The 20,537-nt window shown below is 48.0% G+C and overlaps 1 protein-coding gene across 1 annotated transcript; it reads left to right on the top strand.

Moving 5' to 3' along the window:
• Positions 1 to 1,071: 1,071 nt before the first annotated feature.
• On the top strand, positions 1,072 to 20,129 carry PARP2 (poly(ADP-ribose) polymerase 2). The gene is given in 20 exon segments (XM_063137978.1): positions 1,072 to 1,091; positions 3,158 to 3,243; positions 3,245 to 3,312; positions 3,406 to 3,527; positions 4,578 to 4,790; positions 6,659 to 6,790; positions 7,157 to 7,227; positions 8,820 to 8,870; positions 9,331 to 9,427; positions 11,576 to 11,651; positions 11,755 to 11,857; positions 11,950 to 12,109; positions 14,148 to 14,286; positions 15,553 to 15,616; positions 16,951 to 17,085; positions 17,191 to 17,324; positions 17,417 to 17,516; positions 17,625 to 17,723; positions 18,346 to 18,470; positions 19,672 to 20,129. Coding segments are annotated over 19 exon segments (2,133 nt in total). The 5' UTR covers positions 1,072 to 1,091; positions 3,158 to 3,159; the 3' UTR covers positions 19,832 to 20,129.
• The last annotated feature ends 408 nt before the right edge of the window (positions 20,130 to 20,537 follow it).

Here is a 20,537-nt window from a genome sequence, read left to right as displayed (position 1 = left end):
GAAAAGAGGGAGGGCGAGACAGCGAAGTGCCCGGATCAGGCCTGGTCCTCAGAGCGAGGGCTCAGCACCAGCGGGATCTGTTTTCAATGCCGTGGTGGATCCTGGGCGGGAGGGAAGCACGTTGATTGCTCGGTGGATTGCAGTGATCTTACCCCACGCCTCTCCCTCCAAGTCGCCTATAAGGGGGCGCAAAGCTTTGGTCCCTGGCTGACAACTTGGCCTGCGCTTCATGGCCCTGAACCGGCTCTTCCTGCATCGAAGTTTCTATCTGTTGCGCCCTGTTGGAGCAGGGTGCTTCTGAGCATGCTCGGAGTGCATACTGAACAGTCACAGACAGCCTCCTACAGAGCAGATGTAAAAAAAAATCTTGGGGGCAAACCTCTGCAGGGGCGGACGGACCAGGCTGAGGAACCCTCCAAATGACGTTGGACTCCAGTTCCCATCAGACCCAGGCAACCTGGGTGATGATGAGGGATAGTTCAGCAGTTTCTCAAGGGCCACAGGTTTACCCATTGACCACCGAGCTACATGGTGTCGTATTTGCTTCAGAAGCGTGACGTATTTGTGGGAGCACCTGGGAGAGCTCCTTTAGAGTTCTGGCTGGTTCTGACGGAAACCAGGAGCACATTCACCCTCCCCACTGACATTGGAGCCACCAGCCTCCATTGGGATGGGATTATTATTATTATTACTTATTTATATGGCACCATCAATGTACATGGTGCTGTACAGATTACACAGTAAATTGCAAGACCCTGCCGCATAGGCTTACAATCTAATAAAGTTGTAGTAAACAATAAGGAGGGAAAGAGAATGCAGGCAGGCACAGGGAAGTGTAAACAGGCACCGGGTGGGGTGAAGCTAACAGTATAGAGTCAGAACAAACTCAGTATTTAAAAGCTATAGGGAAAAGAAAAGTTTTTAGCTGAGTTTTAAAAGCTGTGATTGAGTTAGTAGGGATATTGTTTTGTCATTTTGCCAGGGGTATTGTTTCAAAGGCCCCCTTCGAGCTTTTGTATAACTTCTCAGCCCTTTCCCTCTTCTCTACTCCAATAAACTTTGTATCTAGAGCAGTGTGTGCCTCCTTCCAGGTAAACTTTAGTATTGAATTAAATGCCTTCTCCTTCGTTCATTGCTAGTGTGTAACATTTTTGGCTTGGGGGCTTAAAACGGAGGGTGACAGCTCGAACCCTTAAAAAAGCACCCAAGCGTATGTGTTTGTCTGTCTCTGCCTACGCTACAAGGACTTAAGGCAGCCCCCTTTCTCCCTTCACTCAGAGTTTTGCATATGGTGGCAGAAGCTTTTTTATGGACTAGAGCCCACCTCGTTTTATTGATTGATTTGATTTGTACCGCACTTTTCTTACCAAGCAAATTACACTCAAGGCGGCTTAGAACCCAGATAAATAAAACCGTAATAAAACAAATACATTAAAATGCAATGAAAAGCGTAATGATAACAGAATCAAAGCTGCACCCGACCCAGCAGATTCACTCACACACCAAAGGCCTGTTTGAATAAGAACATCTTTGCTTGCCAGCGGAAGGATAGGGAGGGATCCTTAGGAGGAAGCTGCACAGCCTGGGAGCTGCCACCAAGAAGTCCCTGTTTTGTGGCTCCACCAAACACACCTCAGAAAGTGATGGTAACAAAAGAAGTGACTCTCCCAAAGATTTTAAGACCAGGGCAGTCTTCTTCGGGAGAAGGCAAGTCTTTCAGCAAGCCAGGTCCCAAGCCCTATATTATTTTTATTTATTTCATGTCTATACTATAGGGGTTTATAGATCATAACCAGCACTTTGAATTGTGTCCGGAAACAGACCGTTAGCCAGTTAAGCGCTTGTAACAAGAGACACCTGCTCCCGGTAACCAGCTCTGGTCAACAGTTTGGCTCTGCAGCATTCTGGACCAGTGGAAGTTTCTGAACAGATTTCAAAGGCAGCCCCACATAGAGCATGTTGCAGTAGTCTCGATGGAATGTAACTAAAGCGTATGTGACCGTGGCCAGTTCAGATGTCTGTAGGAACAGGCACACTAGCCTCAGCTATACAAACACACTCCTGTTCACTGGACATCCAGGTTCAGGGCCGAGTCTAGGAGCACACCCAAGTTGCGTATAGCCAAATTGCAGTTGGTGCATCCAGCACAGGTTCAATCCCTATTCTCTGATCTGCTTTTTGACTCACCAGAAACACCTCTGTCTTGTCTGGATTAACCTTCCGTTTGTTTGCCCACATTCAGGGGGTGTCAGGCGCTGGTTTAGAACTAGGACAGCTTCCTTGGAATTAGATGGAGAAGAGAGAGAATTTTTTTAATAATAATAATAATAATCCAATTAATCTGCAAGCAGAGCAGGAACAGCATCAGGGGTTGGCATTGTTGGCCATTTGTCAAAGCACTTTCCTTCCCTGTCAGGTTTCGGAAGACTTTTTGTTTTATGGCCAGGGGTGGTGGTGGTAGGGGTAGTGGTGGTGGTTTTAAACGTTGTTAACCGAGTTGTTTTTGTAGTCTCTCTTTTGAAATGTTTTAACTGTGGGTATTTTTGTACTTTAAACTATGCAGGAAAACACATTGAGTTGTCTTTTTAGATGCAGTCAAGTGTTCTATAAATTGATTTAAGTCTATCACTGCCGCACTTGATGATTGTAAGCCCCTGAATGGAGGTTTACATTCATCTAAATACAGAGTGGGAAGCATGGCAGAGGCAATAATTACCTCCCCATCCTCCCATTCTGTACTTTAGCTAGATGGGCTTTTATTTAGCTAGATGGGCTTTTTTGCCCATCTAGCTGAAGCACCGGACAGGGGCGGAAGGTGGTTAGAGAGGCCTCGGGACAACTCATATCCTGGCCTCTCCAGTCTCCTCCCATCCACCAGAACGCCCCCTTTACTCTCTCTCCAAATTTGATTTCCCGACCTCGGAGAGGCAGCCTGCATGGGTCTTTCCGCCTCGGCTGCGAGGGGCTCCGGAGCACAGATTCCCATCTCCGAGGTCAGAACGCCTTCTCCGACCTCAGATCCAGGAATAAAGTACGCAGTAGCCCCCGTCATAGAGATAATTGGTCCTAATCCGAAATGTCTCCAGCTGTATTATTTAGGTTATTGTTTACTGCTGGTTTGAGTCCTCCTTTCATGTGTGCTTTGTCGCCGCTTCAGGGATGGGACGGAAACGAAAGGCTCCCGAGGCCCCGAATGGGGAGCCCAGCAGTGCGGGGGCCGAGCTGGAACTGCGTTGGGAGTGGGGGGGGCGCTGGCGATGGGTGGCGGCAGTTCCTGCCCGAGGAGAACGAGGCCTTGAGCCAGGCGGCCCGGTAAGATGGAGTACCTGTCGTTGGCCCTTGTAGCAGGGCAGGGCGGAATTGGCCCGGATTCTGTGATGCAGGCGTGTGTGCTTCCTTCTGCAGGGCAGGGAAGCTGTCTGCAGACATAGGGGAATCTTGCGTGGACCTGCGCAGAATGGTGCAGCGGCATAAACAGACCGGGCAGGAAACACGCGTGGCTGCGGCTGTCCGGAATCAGGATTCCTGTGAGTGGCTTAGTTTTATTTGGAAATCCATATTAGGGTAGAACCCTATGTGTGTTTAGACAGGGGAAAAAGTCCTATGACTCCCAGCATTCCCCAGCCAGCATTTAAGAACATAAGGCTGGATCAGGCCAAGGGTCCATCTCGCCTAGCAGTCTGCTCACACAGTTCACAGCAGGTGCCGGCCAGGGGACCCACCAGCAGGCGATAAGTGCAACAGCACCACACCTCTCACTGATGTCGTGTGAGCAGAGCACTGCAATATAAGCATCAAGTGCGTGGATTTGCTCCTTTTCCCCCCCTCCTCCCTCCCCGTCCCCTTTCCTCTTGTGTCATGTTTTTTTAGATTGTAAGCCTGTGGGCAGGGACTGTCTTAAGAAATATTTTTGTAAGCTGCCCTGAGAGCTTTTTTGGCTAAAGGGCGGGATAAAAGTACTATAATAAATTAAATAAATAAATGCAAGGTACATTGCTTAGCAATTGATTGCACCCTAGAAGGCATAGCTGTTTGTAGGTAGGTCTGTAAAGACTGCAAATGTCTCATCCTCCAAAGGCCAGCTGGGTTAAGGCAAGACTTCCGTGGCCTCCAAACCTTGGAGCATATTGATCAGGGAAGGCAGGAGAGACACATTGGCCCCGTTCAGAAGACACCTTAAACCACGGTGGTTAAGCCAGAAAGCTGGGCCGTGTTCAGAAGGCACTTTAAACCATGTCTTTAGCCATGGTGAATACGGCTTTCTGGCTTAAACACCATGGTTAAAGCTGTGGTTTAAGGTGTCTTCTGAACGGGGCCATTGCAATCCAGATTCTTGTTAACACCTGCTATCTCCCATCTAAAAGACTTCAACATAAGAGCCCTGTGGATCAGACTGAGGGTCCATCTAGTCCAGCACTCTGTTCACGCAGCGGCCAAGCAGCTGTCGACCAGGACACGGTGCAACAGCACCCTCCCACCCATGTTCCCCAGCAACGGGTGTATACAGGCTTACTTCATTTCTACTGAAGTTCTTGTCTCTTTCCCCTTGTTCTTCACCCACCACGGTGCTGGTGCAGACTTCGTCTGGCAGTGGCAAGGGGACGAAGAAGGCGATTGGCTGCCGTACCCTGCAGACACCTGCCTGGCCTTGCAGGCAGCCAGGAACGATCACGAGGAGCCCACGGTGGAAGTGACGGTCGGCCGCACGCGCTACAAACTAGACACCCTCCGCATGGTGCAGACCAACAACCGGACCGGCTTTGAACGTCAGATGGAGTGCAGGGAGTCTGGTAGGAGCGTAACAGGATCGACTCTGAAAAATCATTAGGGTTGTTATTAGTAGTAGTGTTTGTCAAGGAATCCATTCTTCCTTCTGTGATTTAGCAGCTGGTTTCATTCCATAACGCTGGGCTTGCATGTCTTCGTCAGGCATCTGGGGTGTTGTCTGGTCCCATCCCTGGTTTCAGGGCCACAGTAAGGGCGAGTTCACATGTCATGCTGAGTCATCTTGACAATAAGCCACAGTGGGTGGGTGGCGTGTCCCTTATTTGCAACAGCCAATCGCCTGCCCAGCGACTTCTCATGGCTTATTTCTCCCTCCCAGTCCTCCAGGCTGCTGCCGGCACATGTCCCAGGAGCCTTTGCACCCGAAATCCTCATTTATGATGGAAACTGTCCCCTTGCATTAGATTGCCAAAGGGGTGTATGTTTCTGGGCCCTTATGAATATTGGGAACGCATTTACAGATGTTTAAATTTAATTTTAGGACTCTTGCACAAGTGCGCAGGGCCACAAGGCCACCTGTCTGCCATTGAGCCCAACAAAGCCATATCCCCGTTTTGTCAATCTCTGTCAATTTCATTCCCTACTTCCCTGCTTCCTGAGGAAAACCTTCTCTTGTCATTGTCCTCCATTTTGGCCCTTCCCTGGCTAATGAACACTTTTTTTTTTTTTTTTTTTTAAGGCTGCTTCACATTCTCCTGAAGTAATCACACCCATCCTTAAAGCTCCTTTCCAGCACGGAGCCCTGTTTATATACTACACACCATTTCACACACCCCACACTCACTCAGCCAATCATCTCACATATGCAAGTACTAGGGTGACCATATGAAAAGGACAGGGCTCCTGTAGCTTTAACTGTTGTGATGAAGAGGGAATTTCACCAGGTGCTGCATGCATACAACGGACACCTGCTGAAATTCCCCTTTCAATACAAGTGTTAAAGATACAGGCGCCCTGTCCTCCTTTCCATATGGTCACCCTACAAATATATCAGACCTCAGAGTCATAACATGAATACACTTAAAACACAGAGTCATAACTAGGGTGGCCATATGAAAAGGAGGACAGGGCTCCTGTACCTTTAACAGTTGTATTGAAAAGAGAATTTCAGCAGGTGTCTTTTGTGTATATGGAGAACCTGGTGAAATTCCCTCTTCATCACCACAGTTAAACCTGCAGGAGCTATACTATAGTGATCAGATTCAAAGGGGGCAGGGCTCCTGCAACTTTAACTGTTTGGGGCCAGGTTATTTGAAGGAACGCCTCCTCCCATATGTACCTGCCCGGACCTTAAGATCTTCTACAGGGGCTCTTCTCCGTGAGCCCCTGCCAAAGGAAGTGAGTCAGGTGGCTACTAGGAGGAGGGCTTCTCCGCTGTGGCACCCTGGCTGTGGAATGAGCTCCCCAGAGAGGTCCGCCTGGCGCCTACACTGTACTCCTTTCGTCGCCAGCTGAAGACCTTTTTATTCTCTCAGTATTTTAACGCTTAATTTTAACTTAAATTTAAATTTTGCTGTTCTAACTCTGTATTTTAATCTTCTATCAATTTTTCTGCGTGGTTTTATCCTGGCTGTGCTTTTTATACTGTATTTTGTATTTGTGCTTTTAACCTGTTGGTTGTTTTATTATGGTTTTTATTTTTGTGAACCGCCCAGAGAGCTTCGGCTAAATGTAATAAATAAATAAATAAACAAACTGTTGTGATGGAGAGGGAATTTCACCAGATGCTGCATGCATACCAACGACACCTGCTGAAATTCCTTTTTGTATGCAACTCTTAAAGATACAGGAGCCCTGTCCTCCTCTTGCACTGATATAGCCAGTAATCCTGCTGTGTGCTGCTTTTAATTTAATTTTTGTTGTTGTCATTCAGATGCTGCGGAGATGAAGGATGGAGGATCTCAGCCGAGCAACAGCGTCCCAGGTGCCGTCGGCCCTGCTTCCGCTAAGAAGGCCCGGAAGAGAGGAGATGCCCCAGCACCTCAAGGAGAGGGGGATGGGAAAGGTCAGGGGCCCAAGTAACCGGTCTTAGTGGGCCAGTCCAGGGCTGAAATCCCCTGCCAAATGGAGATTAGCAGCCTCAGCCTTGATGGCTGGTGTGGTTTATAGTAAGCACTGAAATGCATGACCAGCAGCCCCTGGCAAAGTGTCTGTTGTTGGAGTGTATTCAGGCTTCTGTACTGTGTGGTTTTCAAGCATATAAATACGAATAGCTTTAAGGACTAGAAACTTGGCGTTTAAGAAAAAGATACACTGAGATTCGTAGGATGCAGACTCATGCATTGCTGCAGTGCCAGGTTCCGTACTGGTAGGGTGTGTCATGAGAAGCCACCCGGTCCTGCTCTAAGCCATCTCGTTATTTACCTTGTAGAGGCAGTGAAGACGCTGATAATGAAGGGAAAAGCTCCCGTGGATCCAGAATGCACTACCAAGTTGGGGAAGGTAAGGCCCCCGCAAGTGTTACCAAGAATGTACAACGGGACACTGTGGGATCAGAGCAGTCGTAGAATCATAGAATAGTAGAGTTGGAAGGGGCCTACAAGGCCATCGAGTCCAACCCCCTGCTCAATGCAGGAATCCACCCTAAAGCATCCCTGACAGATGGTTGTCCAGCTGCCTCTTGAATGCCTCTAGGGTGGGAGAGCCCACAACCTCAGGCAATCCAGGCCAAGGTTCCGTCTTACTGGCTGGCCAGATGCCACGAGGAAGTCCACGAGCAGCGCACGATGCCACTTTTTCTTGGGGGCGTTTAATATTAGAGTTCGGCAACTGGCAGCCCCTGGGCCGATCCTGGCCCCCTTCAGGGAAGCAGCTTGTTCCTGTTATTGCCAACCCAGAGGCAAAAGATGAACAAAGCAGCGTTAAGGTCATGCGGTTTTGCAAAGGGGCTGAGGTCCTCCAACGACTTCTTGAACAGGGACGCCCATTTTCACTTTCCATAATGGTAGCCGCTGTCGTGTGAACAACCCTGTGCAAGGAGGCTGTCCCCATGGACTGGCCCGTTTGACCACGTCACCTCAAAATTTTGTGGAGTGGCTTAAATCTGCCCCAGGGTGGCACGTGTGGCATGTAAGCCAGCCTTCTGTCGGGGGTTTGTAGTTTCTGATCAGGGAATTAGCAGTTCAGGCGGACATAGCTTGTAGCCTCTAAACCAGAGGTGTTGGATCTTTTTCAGCCTGAGGGCCAAATTCCATTCCAGAGGAGCTCTCGGGGGGGGGGGGGGGTGTACATTCCAGTGGTGGGAGGAGCCAAAGGCAGAAGGGGTGTGGCCAAAACCAGCATATTTTAGCTTAAAGCCAGTAACAGCCTTTTTTTATTTATTTATTTATTTATTTATTACATTTCTATACCGCCCAATAGCCGGAGCTCTCTGGGCAGTTCACAAAAATTAAAAACATTCAAAGTATAAAACAACAGTATAAAACCATAATATAAAATACAATATAAAAGCTCAACCAGATAAAAACAGCAGCAATGCAAAATTACAAATTTAAAACACCATGTTAAAATGTATTTATAGATTGTTAAAATACTGGGAGAATAAAAAGGTCTTCACCAGGCGTCTAAAAGCATATAATGTAGGTGCCAGGAGAACCTCCTTAGGGAGCTCATTCCACAGCCGGGGTGCCACAGCAGAGAAGGCCCTCCTCCTGGTAGCCACCTGCCTCACTTCCTTTGGCAGGGGCTCGCGGAGAAGGACCCCTGAGGATGACCTTAGGGTCCGGGCAGGTACATATGGGAGGAGGCGTTCCTTCAGATAGCCTGGCCCCAAGCCGTTTAGGGCTTTAGAAGAGGCTTTTAAAATAATGGGTGAAATGCACAAAAGATGGGAAGCTCCCCAACATTTTGTGGTTGGGGAAAGGGGGCGGTGCCAGGGGAAAGGGGGCGGGGCCTTCTGGGGGAGAGCCAAGTTGTAACCTCAGTTGGTCTGAATTTGGCCCTGCGGCCCTTGCTCTAAAGAGACTTGTGCTAATCCAATTTTCTAATTCCTCTTCTCTGTGTTTGTTTACTTCTGCACTTCCTACCTGTGAAAGGCTCACGTTTATTGTGAGGGGGACGACATTTATGATGTCATGTTGAATCAGGTGAGTGCTCGGTAACTACTTTTCATTCATGGGGGACTTAACCTCAAGCCTGTGTGGTGCGGTAGATGGATTTTGGTTTGGTAAACCAGGGAGGCCTGTGTTCAAATCCCTGCTTGGTCATAAAGCTCACTGGGTCACCTGGGGCTAGCCAGTGTCTCTCAGCCCAGCCTGCTATGCACGGTCGTTGTGAGGATAAAACGGTCAGGAGAGCAATGTGTGCTTCCTTTGGACGAATTGATAGGACTGGAGAAAGCATAACAGCCTACCGAATTACATTTGCCTGGCCTACTCACACCACGTCACCTCGCATAACACGATTCTGCCGTGGGGATTAGGGAGTTGTTTGCATCAGAGTCTTTCTGATTCTGTGTTGACTTTGAGATAACCAGGATGGAAAAAGCCACGGGTTTGTTTAGTTTTCAAATCCTGCCTCTTCTCTCCTTGGTTCCCTTCCCTCCAGACAAACCTCCAGTTCAATAACAACAAGTACTACCTCATCCAGCTGTTGGAAGACGACGGCGCGCGGAACTACAGCGTCTGGATGCGCTGGGGACGTGGTGAGTCGGGGAAAATGGGACTTGGTGTTGTGAGTTTGACACCAGAAGAAATGGTGAGGGGCCAGGTCGGGTGTTGAACTTACACAGTTGTCCTATATGTTGTTATTATTTATTTATTTATATAGCACCATCAATGTACATGGTGCTGTACAGAGTAAAACAATAAAATAGCAAGACCCTGCCGCATAGGCTTACATTCTAATAAAATCATAGTAAAGCAATAAGGAGGGGAAGAGAATGCACCAAACAGGCACAGGGTAGGGTAAAACTAACAGTATAAAAGTCAGAACAAAATCAAGTTTTAAAAGCTTTAGGAAAAAGAAAAGTTTTTAGCTGAGCTTTAAAAGCTGCGATTGAACTTGTAGTTCTCAGATGTTCTGGAAGAGCGTTCCAGGCGTAAGGGGCAGCAGAAGAAAATGGACGAAGCCGAGCAAGGGAAGGGGAGACCCTTGGGCAGGCGAGAAGCATGGCATCAGAGGAGCGGAGAGCACGAGCGGGGCAATAGTGTGAGATGAGAGAGGAGAGATAGGAAGGAGCTAGACAGTGAAAAGCTTTGTAGGTCAACAGGAGAAGTTTATATTGGATTCTGAAGTGAATTGGAGAGATTTCAGAAGTGGAGTAACATGGTCAGAGCGGCGAGCCAAGAAGATGATCTTAGCAGCAGAGTGGTGAACAGAAACCAACGAACTGATGTTTGTTAAATGCTGTTTGTTAAATGCATAAACCTTTAAACAGGCTTTTATGCACTGAGTAGGCCCCAACTATATTGGGCAACTTCGTTACGTATCAATCAAGCATGCCCCAATACGCATGATAACAGTTGCTAACTTTCTGACACTGAGAAGGATCCCCCCGCCATGTTAGAGTGTTGGAATCCATTAGTTCATAGGGAAAGGAAATTTATTTACCTGCCTTGCGATGTTTCAAGCATGTACAAAGTATTGGGAAAGGGGTGTATAGGATTGAGCCTGAGGCCTAACCACTTTGGCTTCACTCCAGGGGGAAATGTGAACAGCCAACCTGGAGATCTTGGGGTTCTAAGAACAATCTCTATTTACTGTTGATCTGGGCCCCCAGCAAACACGAGCTCTTTGGGTGTTGCCAGCTCCATGGGCTGAAGAGATGTGTGAGCTTTCTTTATATTTTATTCTGCATCCATTTTCGAAATTGTCATTCCTTTCACAAGTGATCTATTTCATCTTGGTAATCCGAAGAATCTACTTTGACCGGGTCTTGAGTAGATCAAGCCTCCAGAAAAACACACTTGGCCACAAAGGAGCAAGAGGACAATTGGCAAAAGGGGAATGGGAACGGGGGAGGGGGGGTGATTTTTCTAAAAAGAGCTGGGCCCAAGCCTAGGGTGACCCTATGAAAAGGAGGACAGGGCTCCTGTATCTTTAACAGTTGCATGGAAAAGGGAATTTCAGCAGGTATCGTTTGTATATATGGAGAACCTGGTGGAATTCCCTCTTCATCACCACAGTTAAAGGTGCAGGAGCTATACTAGAGTGACCAGATTTAAAAGAGGGCAGGGCACCTGCAGCTTTAACTGGTGTGATGAAGAGGAAATTTCACCAGGTTCCCCATATGTACAAATGACACCTGCTGAAATGCCCTTTTCTATGCAACTGTTAAAGATACAGGAGCCTGGTCCTCCTTTTCATATGGCCACCCTACCCAAGCCAGTTTTGCAGTCATGACTCTTACGTAGAAGTGAAGATGAGGATGGTTTGTAAAAAATAATAATGGATGGGGCATTGATGGGGAATGCATTTCTCAGTGGCTTTTAAGCACTGTAGCTAAGGAGAAAACCTCCAGGTTTATCGGCACATAAACACATGAGGGAGGGCAAACTACATGGGACCAGCTATTGCTTTCATGTTCCACTTGTGAGCTTCAAAGCAGCATCTGGCTGACCACTGTCGGAGACAGGGTACTAGATTGTTTTAGTAAAATACTTACACTCTTAAGCACTACTCTCAACCAAAACATGTGTGAGGTCTGTTTCTTAGTTTGTAGAAACTCTGGCACCAAACCTTCTGGGTTCTTTCCCCATCTCTAGGAAGTGAAGCCATCCGACCCACACCATCCCACACTTTGGCTGTTGTGGGCCTTCCCACATTCATATTGTCTCTCTCTCTTTCCTAGTGGGTAAACCAGGTCAACACTCCCTTGTGACTTGTGCTGGAGACTTGGCTAAAGCCAAAGACGTCTTCAACAAAAAGTGAGTCACGCTGAAACCGTTTTTGAGAGTTCCCCACACACATCCATCGCCTCCCCTCCCTGAGCTGACCTTGTCTCTACTTCATTTTGCCTGTCTCGCTTAGGTTCCTGGACAAAACCAAGAATGAGTGGAGCACACGTTGCAACTTCCAGAAGGTTCCGGGCAAATACGATATTCTCCATCTGGACTACGAAGCCAATGATGCAGTGAGAATTCGGGTGGGAAAAGAGGAGTGGGAATGTTTAGTGGTCAAAAAGAATGCCGTGCCCCATAATCTTCCGCTTTGCCTGCCTGCCAGGGTGAAGAGAAAGCTGACCCACAAAAGACAGTCCCGTGTCCCAAGCTGGTGTCGCAACTGGACCTACGGGTGCAGGCCTTGGTGGAACTGATCTGCAACATCCGGACCATGGAGGAGATGGTGGTCGAGATGAAGTACGACACCAAGAAGGCTCCTCTAGGTAAGTGGTGAGCTGAAGGGGCGAAGAATTGGGTTGGGAGTGAAATGGGGAGATAGACTTGAAGCTTGCGTTGGAAGTGCTCTTTTAAAAAATAATAATTAAAAAACCGTCTGCTCCATCACTTTAGGACAGTGGTGGGGAATCTCTAGCCTGTGGGTCTAATCCAGCTGGATACCTGCTGGGGGGCTCTTTCCAGGCCCAACCCTTGCTAGTGGCTTTGGGAAGAAGTGAGAGAGACCCCCATGTTATCTCTGATGTGATGGGAGGGGAAAAAGGGGGATACTGTGGCGTTACACCCCACAAGTCAATTCCAAATGTATGTCTGCGGTTTGTAAGTCTGTGGTTTTTAGAATGTTGGCCTGAGTGGGCGGAGTTAGAATGTCTTGGGAGGGGGGAGGAGTGCTATATAAAGGAATGACGGAGGGGATTGAGAGTTCTTTCCAGGGAGACTTGTTAGGGACTCTTAGAGTCTGTAGTGCTCTCTGTGTTTATGGTACTTAAATTCTGGGAAATTTGAGGGTCAGTGTAGTGCGTGGTGTCTTTAGAGTGTGGTGTGCACGTAGTGGATGTATATTAATCAATACTGAGAATAAAGAAAGTTCAAGAGTGATTGTGTGAGAAAAAGGAAAGCGCGAATGTGAATGAGTGACAGGATTGTATGAAAGGTTTCAAAAAGGTTTTTAAATGTTGTTAGTTGAAACAAAGCTTGTGAACTTTGAAAAACAAATTTTGGTTGTTTTGTTTTTAAACTACCACAAAAATCCTACGTGTCTGCTTGGCATTTATCATCTTAAGTTTACACATTTAACACCCACTCTGACAATCATTCACCTCAGCAGATGTAACTCACAGCGCATTATTATATATATATTAAATCCTTCTCCATTTTAAACCTCTTTCTCCACATAGTTTGGAGGAAGGTGGGCTTTATCCCTTGCCTCAGGCGTATCAAGTGGTGGTGCTTGGCTTGAGCAGGGAGTAGCCTCAGCCGGGTCTGGTGTTCAGAGCCTGTGTCGTGGCAGATACCCCTGGGGGAGGCACTGCCCCCAACATGGTAAGTGCTTGCAGGAGCCAGTTCTTGCAAGTGCTCCTTGAGTCCCTTTCTCCGTGCAGAGAAAACACAGATCTCTCTGCAGGGATGTCCAAGGCGTCCCGGCGTGTTTGCAGTCGAGCAAAGAAGTCAATCTCCAAGTAAACAGGCTTTATTATGCGAATCAGTCAGTCCCACCGTGGTTCAGGTTACAGGCTGTGTCATCCTACAGCAACATAGCCCTCACATCACCGATTAAGCTGGCACAGAACTGAATACACTACCTAAAGACCCCTTTGAGGGCTACACTGTAGTTAGGAGGGAAGTTGGTGCAAATCTGGCACCAGCCTGCAAAATAGAACCTGAAAGGCTCTCTCAGTCTTGCCCTCAAGGAGGGTCTTCCCCCACAGGTCTGTTGTGATGGGCCAGCTTTGTAGACTGCCTTACTTCCCTGAGCTGTGCCTCCTCCCTCATGACCCGACTTCTGTGCCTTGCGTCTGTCACGGCCACTTCCTCCCCCTCACCACCTAGCAGCGTTTCTCATCGGACTCTTGAGTTTGTTCCCACAGCCTCTGCCGAGACACTGGGCCGAATCCTGGCAATGGAGAAAGCATAAGTGGGGTGGGGGTGGATGATGTCCTGGGATTTGCCACTCATGGAAGTTTGTGGGGCATTTACATGATGCCTTCAATCCTCCAGGATGTCTCTCTCATCTTCCCCTGGAAATCTCACTTTAAAAAAACCTAGAGATAATCTGGTATCTAAAATAATTGCAGTATTAATTCCGCCTCTATATGGTGCTGTTTCATTGAACTTTATGAAACATTCAGCCAGAAGGGGAGGTTTCAATCACAAAACACATGGTTGCGTCTGAAGAAGCTGTAGTGGACGCGGAAAGTCCCGACAAAAATAAGGCTGGTAAGGAGCTGGGTTTTTTCCTTAATGTGGAGACACTCTGAAACTCCACACCATCTTCAACTGTGTGCCTCTCTTCCATTTTCGCTCCAGGAAAGCTGACGGCAGAACAGATCCGAGCTGGGTACCAGTCGCTGCAAAAGGTGGAGGCATGTCTGAAGCGGAAGCAGGCCGGCCGTGCCCTGCTGGAGGCGTGCAATGAATTCTACACACGGATCCCCCACGATTTCGGGTTGGTGCTGCCAGGCTTGGAGGCAAACCTCCACCCCTTGGGCTTCTGGTGGCCCAGGGTTAGAAGAAGCAGGTCTCTCTCTCTCTCTCTCTCTGCCCATTTCTCATCTTTCTCCATACAGCAGTTCCATATTCCCACCCACCCCAATAATTCGGAGTCCCTCAACCGACTTTCCAAGTTGGTAATGATAGTGGAGTATCATTTCTCCACCCCTACCCACAGAAAATTGACGCAACTCTGGTCTATCCTTGTTTTTGCAGGGACGGATGCTCTTTCCATTAAGGAAACGGTCCTTCAACTCATAGCATTCTCCAGGAAAGACTGGGACTTGTAGGACTTTTATCAGTTAATCGTTGCACCCTAAACCAGGGATCTAGAACATGTGACCCTTCAGAGCATCGGACTACAACTCCCATCAGTCCTCTCTATTAGCTGTCCTGGCTGGGGCTGATGGGAGTTGCTGTCAAAAACATCTGTAGTGCCACACGTTCCCCCTCACCTGCATGAAACGTTTTTTAAAATTTATGATTATTTTATTTATGATTATTTCATTTTATTTGTAAAAGTCTGTGTCCTGCCTTTTGCTGCAAAATGGCCTCAAAAGCAGCCCACAATAATATAACAAGTTTCAACAGCCCTTGGGTGGGATTTTTAAAATTCTTTCTAACTGCTGTTCTGATATGCTATTCTTTTTCTGGTTTATGAAATTGGGTTTTTAAAATTGCTTTCAATATCACTGGATTTGCTTGTTTGCCACTTTTGAGTTCCTCTCAGGGAAATAGGTGGGATATATATGGTTTTTAAAATAAATAAATAAATACAGCATCAGCACAGTTCTAATCAGATAAAAGTGGCAAAACCAGCAGATTAAAAAGGAAGATATGGGTATAAAATTAGCAGATAAAAGCCCTTGAAAAATACGTCTCACATACCATTAAGAGCTTGAGCGTATTGCAGAGACTTTGCCTGGTACCTAAAGAATGACAGGGTTGGCCCCAAATGCTTGGTTTTAGGAGGCGGGTTCCAGAATTTGGGTGCCAACACCGAAAAGGCTCCGTCTACAGCAGACACCTCACTTACCTGTGGAGGTTGGGACACCGAGAGGAGGGCCTCTGAGGTAGCTCTTAAATGACAGGCAGACTTGCATTGGAGACAAGAGGTCATGTTTGTGGTACAAAATCCTACACACACGCCCATCTCCGCTCGGTCTCATGAACTTTCCTAACATCTCTGTCCTTCCTGTCCGTTTCTCCCACGCCTTTGCAGACTGAAAACTCCCCCACTGATAAACACAGACCAGGAGCTACAAGAGAAGGCACAGCTGCTGGAGGTAAGGCCGGTTAAATGGAACGGTGGATCTAAGACTAGAAAACCGGACTGAGGGAAAACTGGGGCTCTTTGAAGATCTGAATAGCAGAGTGCAAAAGTCAAGGTAGTAAACGGCTTCTCCACCCTCTGGTAATTTTTCCTGTGTTGCGAGGGGCCAACTGGTTAGTCAGATGACTGGTTAGGCCAGCCTTCCTCAACCTGGGTGTCCTCCAGATGTTTTGGACTACAACTCCCAGGATTCCTGGCTGTTGGCCATGCTGGTTAGGGTATGATGGGAGTTGAAGTCCAAAACTTTGGAAGGCACCTGGTTGGAGAACGCTGGCTTAGGGGGTAACCCTTATTTATTTATTTATTTATAATAGAGGCCTACTTGCTCTTTTCCCTTCTTCCAGTTGTGTGGAGGCTGCTTATAATACCCTTTGCGTTAAAGGAAAGGCACTCTGCATAGCATTGGAGGCCACCTTGCTATCATCGCTGCTGACAGGGCTCAGCCATAGAATTAAAGCGACCCAAGTAACTGTGACTTCCTTAATGGGGCTTTTGGAGCAGTAATAGGGTGAAATTGTGTGAAGGGGGCCAGATAGACTGGTCTGCAGAGAAATCTACTCTGCTAAACCAGAGGTAGGCAGCCTCCATGTTTTAGACTACAATTCCCATCATTACATTACATGTCTATACCGCCCACTAGCCGAAGCTTTCTGGGCGGTTTACAAAGATTAAAATCCCTCAAAATTACAGTATACAAAGTTTAAAAACTATTTACATGAAAAGACACAGACAACACACGCGCACAGGCAACATACATCTAAACACAATTTTAAGCAGTCAACCACAAAATAAATCCAAGACCTGATTAAAACTTGCCATAGGCTGCCGACGGCCTGAGAGAAGTCTTAACCTGGCGCCGAAATGATAGCGTTGGCGCCAGGCAGGCCTGGTCGGGCAGATCTTTCCAGAATCGGAGGGCCACCACTGAGAAGGCCCTATCTTTTGTTGCCACCTTCCCTCAGAGGAGGCACCTGGAGGAGAGCCTTAGATGCTGAACATAGTGTATGGGTAGGTTTGTGCAAGCGGGCCAGAGTCATGTTTGGATCTCTGTCATTGATCTGGCCAGTGCTTTTTGCACAAGCTGCAACTTCTGAACCGTCTTCAAAGGCAGCCCCACATAGAGCGCATTGCAGTAGTCTAACTTGGAGGTTGCCAGAGCAGAGACATTTCTGACCATGGGCTTTGTTAGCTGCACCTGATGGGAGTTGTAGTCCAAAACCTCTGGAGGGCACCAGGCTGCTTACCCCCGTCTGAACTATGTGTTTGCCCCTCCCTCTGCTCCTCAAGGCCCTCAGCGAGATCCGTATCGGCATCAAGCTGGTGCGGTCAGAACAGCTGCCGCTGGAGCATCCGCTGGACCGAAGCTACCGCGGACTGGCCTGTGAGCTCCGACCCTTGGAGAAGGACAGCCCCGATTTCCAGGTGTGTATGAGGAAGGCATAGGGGAGCCCTGCCCCTGCGTCTAAGAATCGGTTGCAGGGAGCGATGGCTTGTCTTGTTCTCAATCCTCCCTGCTCCTCTCCTCAGGTACTGGAGCGTTACCTGTTGTCCACCCACGCCCCCACCCACAAGGATTACACGATGACCCTGCTGGAGGTCTTTGTGCTGAAGAAGGAGAGCTCCAGTTCCGGCCACGTTTTCCGCTCCGACCTGCCCAACCGGTGAGTGGGAAGAGCAGAGCGGGCCGGGAAAATGAAACTCCACCCAGAGCTCTGCTCTGAACCATGCCTCTCGTGATTTCTTTTGCCCTCAGGACGCTGCTGTGGCACGGATCCCGCCTGGGCAACTGGGCGGGGATTTTGAGCCAGGGGTTGCGCGTGGCACCGCCAGAAGCCCCGGTCACTGGTTACATGGTGAGTCTCCTTCTCTCTCCGCGCCTTAGTTTTGCCTGTTGCTCCTACCTCTGTTTCCCTTGGGGCTATCCTCCAATATATTCATTTCTCTCTCTTTTATTTTCCAAGTTTGGGAAAGGGATCTATTTTGCAGACATGTCCTCCAAGAGTGCCAATTATTGCTTCGCCACCCGTGAGAGAGACATTGGCTTGCTGTTGCTCTCAGAGGTGAGATCTGCATCCCTTTGGGGGGGGGGGGCGTTGCGATGGGACAGGGACCAAACCAGGAGCGTTTATACGTAAATAGATATGTTGCATGCATCGTGCAACGCATCTAGCTTCTCTAGATGAGGTTTTTATCGTGCGCTCATGATTCCTCTCTCATGGAAGTTTGCCAGTCCTTTACACGACGTCGTGAACCTCCAGGGCCTCTCCTGTGCTTTGTAACCTATATCCCAGCTTTTTTTGTAACGGGGAAAATGCAGTAATAAAACTTAACTGCGCTTTGAAGCACTCTGACAGCAGGTGAATTTTTGGAATACTGCTATATTACAGTGCCATTTAGTGGATGTATAAACATACAGAACTGCAAAGAAAGGAAACCCCTGAATAAAGCACATGTAATGGAGCTGACCTTAATCCTGGAAAGGATCTGGAAGCAGAAGCCCTTAATAAAGGTGTGAGATAAAAGCGTGGTATAGAGAAGCCCTTTTAACACCCTGGCAGCAGTTTCCCCATCTATCCCTTTAGATAGTTGGACCAAATCTTTACAAGGCCATTCACACTCTTTTGAATATTGAGCGATGTATGTAATGTGTGAACCAGTGCTCAAGTTCTGCCCTTCTTGCAGGTGGCATTGGGAGAGTGCAACGAACTCCTAGAGGCAAATCCCGAAGCAGAAAAACTGCTGGCTAGCAAACACAGTACCAAAGGACTGGGCAAACTCGCCCCACCCCCAGCCAACGGTGTCACACTGTGAGTTTGTTTGAGGAGTTGGGAGAGAAATTGCCCTGGTTGAAAATTCGAAGTTTCTAGTCCCTAGGACGGGTGTGTAAAAAGTGTGACCTGTGGGCCACAGTCAGACCCCTAAGCTTTGTCTGGCAACCCCCAGAATCTACCCCCCACCAAAAAAAGAGTGTGTGCTTGGAAAGGGAAAAATAGTGGGGGGTGGAAAGTGCTCTCGGAATAGGCCCTGTAGTTCCTGCCAGAGAAGCCTCATTCCTAGAGTGTCACTGGAGCATCTAGGATAGCCTTCCTCAACCTGGGGCGCTCCAGATGTGTTGGACTGCATCTCCCAGAATGCCCCAGCCAGCTGGCTGGGGCATTCTGGGAGTTGTAGTCCAACACATCTGGAGCACCCCAGGTTGAGGAAGGTTGATCTAGGAAGCCTCGCTTGAAGGTTCATTCCAGATTCCTAGCAGGTGTTCTAGGAACGAGGCTTCTATGGCAGCAGCTGTAAAGCCTGTTCCTATAGCAGGTTTTCTAGGGCGGGCTGGCGATCAGGTTTGGGTGGCTGATGCTGATGTGTGTGAGTGGCGTGTGCATGTGCAGCCCTCACTATCCCAGCAACATCCGATGCAGCCTCAGGGCTGAAATGGCTGTCAACCCCTGGCTTAAGGCATTAAAGATAGATTTGGAAGTACATAAGCAAGGCCTGAAAGTCTCAAAAGCTAGGATGGAGGTGGTATAAATGATGCCCCACTCCCACAAGGGGCAGCATCTGTTATGAAAACACATAATTCACCCATATTGGCACATTTCTAGTCTATCCTGACAAGATTCGTGGTTGTGTGTGTGAGTAACAACCTGCTTCTGCAGTGCTGTGTGTGAGGTTGCATCCCTTCTCTTAAACTGTTTTAAATGTCATTATGGGTACATAGGTGAAGTACCACCATGTTCTTCGGTGGCAAAATCTCACCGGAACATTTGATTTCAAAGTTTAAGGCCCCCTTTTTAAAAAATAAATATCTCTTCTGTTATGTGTATCTTAACAACATTCATGAGTTAGAGGAGGAGGGGGGAAAGCTTTCCTTGGAAGGAAGGAAGGAACTTTAGTTCGCAACCTCCTTGAAAACGTTCAGGGTGTTGACATGGGTCATGGGTCTGTGTTCGTGTGACTCATCTCAATTCTCTCCTGGTTTGTGATCTTGCTTGTTTCTCTGCCCTTCCTTGGCAGGGATGGGGCCATGGTTCCCCTGGGACCAGCTGTGGATACTGGGGTGGTGAACCCCGGCGGCTACACCCTGAACTACAACGAGTTCATTGTCTACGACCCACGCCAGGTGCGTCTGAAGTACCTCCTCAAGGTGCGCTTCAACTTTACTCAGCTCTGGTGAACGCCAAGAGGCGACGAGTACAAGGGCGATAGATGAGCCCTGCTGGCATTTTCGTGACCTGACATTGCAAGTGCCTTCAAGAGACAACATCCTTCAAGAGACTTCTCTTCCGAAGGTCCGGGTAAAAGTGGAACTATCAAGCTGGCTGGCTTCTTAAGATAACATGTTAAAATAGCGGAGGCTTTTTGAGGCCTCTAATTGCTAGCCGGGGTTTTCTTGCAAACACAGTTACTCTGGATGAGAAATACAAAATGGCTGACACCACTTCATTTTTCAATAAACAAGAAATGGTTCTGTAGGCTTGAGTCTGGTATGTGTCAGCGGCTGTATATTTATTGGGGGGGGGGGAGTGCACTTTGGATTTTTCCTTCTCCAGTGGATTGAACATTATCCCTCACAAAAGAAATCGATGGCTCCTAGATTTCACTTCTTTTACACATAGCGCTTTCCCCGAAGAATCACACGTTATTCTGATTTTTCCTCCAAAAGAGATACTTCCCCCAACCTGTTGTCCTCCAGATGTTTTGAACTTCAGTTCCCATCAACCCCAGCTAGCATGACTAATGAATGCTGGGAGTTGTAGTCCAAAATATCTGGAGGGGACCAGGTTGGGGAAGGAGGATATATACAAATAGAGGGGTTCAGAGGACGTTAAGAGATGCTTTTTAAAGCTTCCAGAAAGATTCAGGATCATGTTCAGACAGGA

Source organism: Elgaria multicarinata, chromosome 11, assembly GCF_023053635.1.
Source record: "Elgaria multicarinata webbii isolate HBS135686 ecotype San Diego chromosome 11, rElgMul1.1.pri, whole genome shotgun sequence".
Taxonomy (NCBI): domain Eukaryota; kingdom Metazoa; phylum Chordata; class Lepidosauria; order Squamata; family Anguidae; genus Elgaria; species Elgaria multicarinata.
This window is presented reverse-complemented; position numbering and strand designations above follow the sequence as displayed.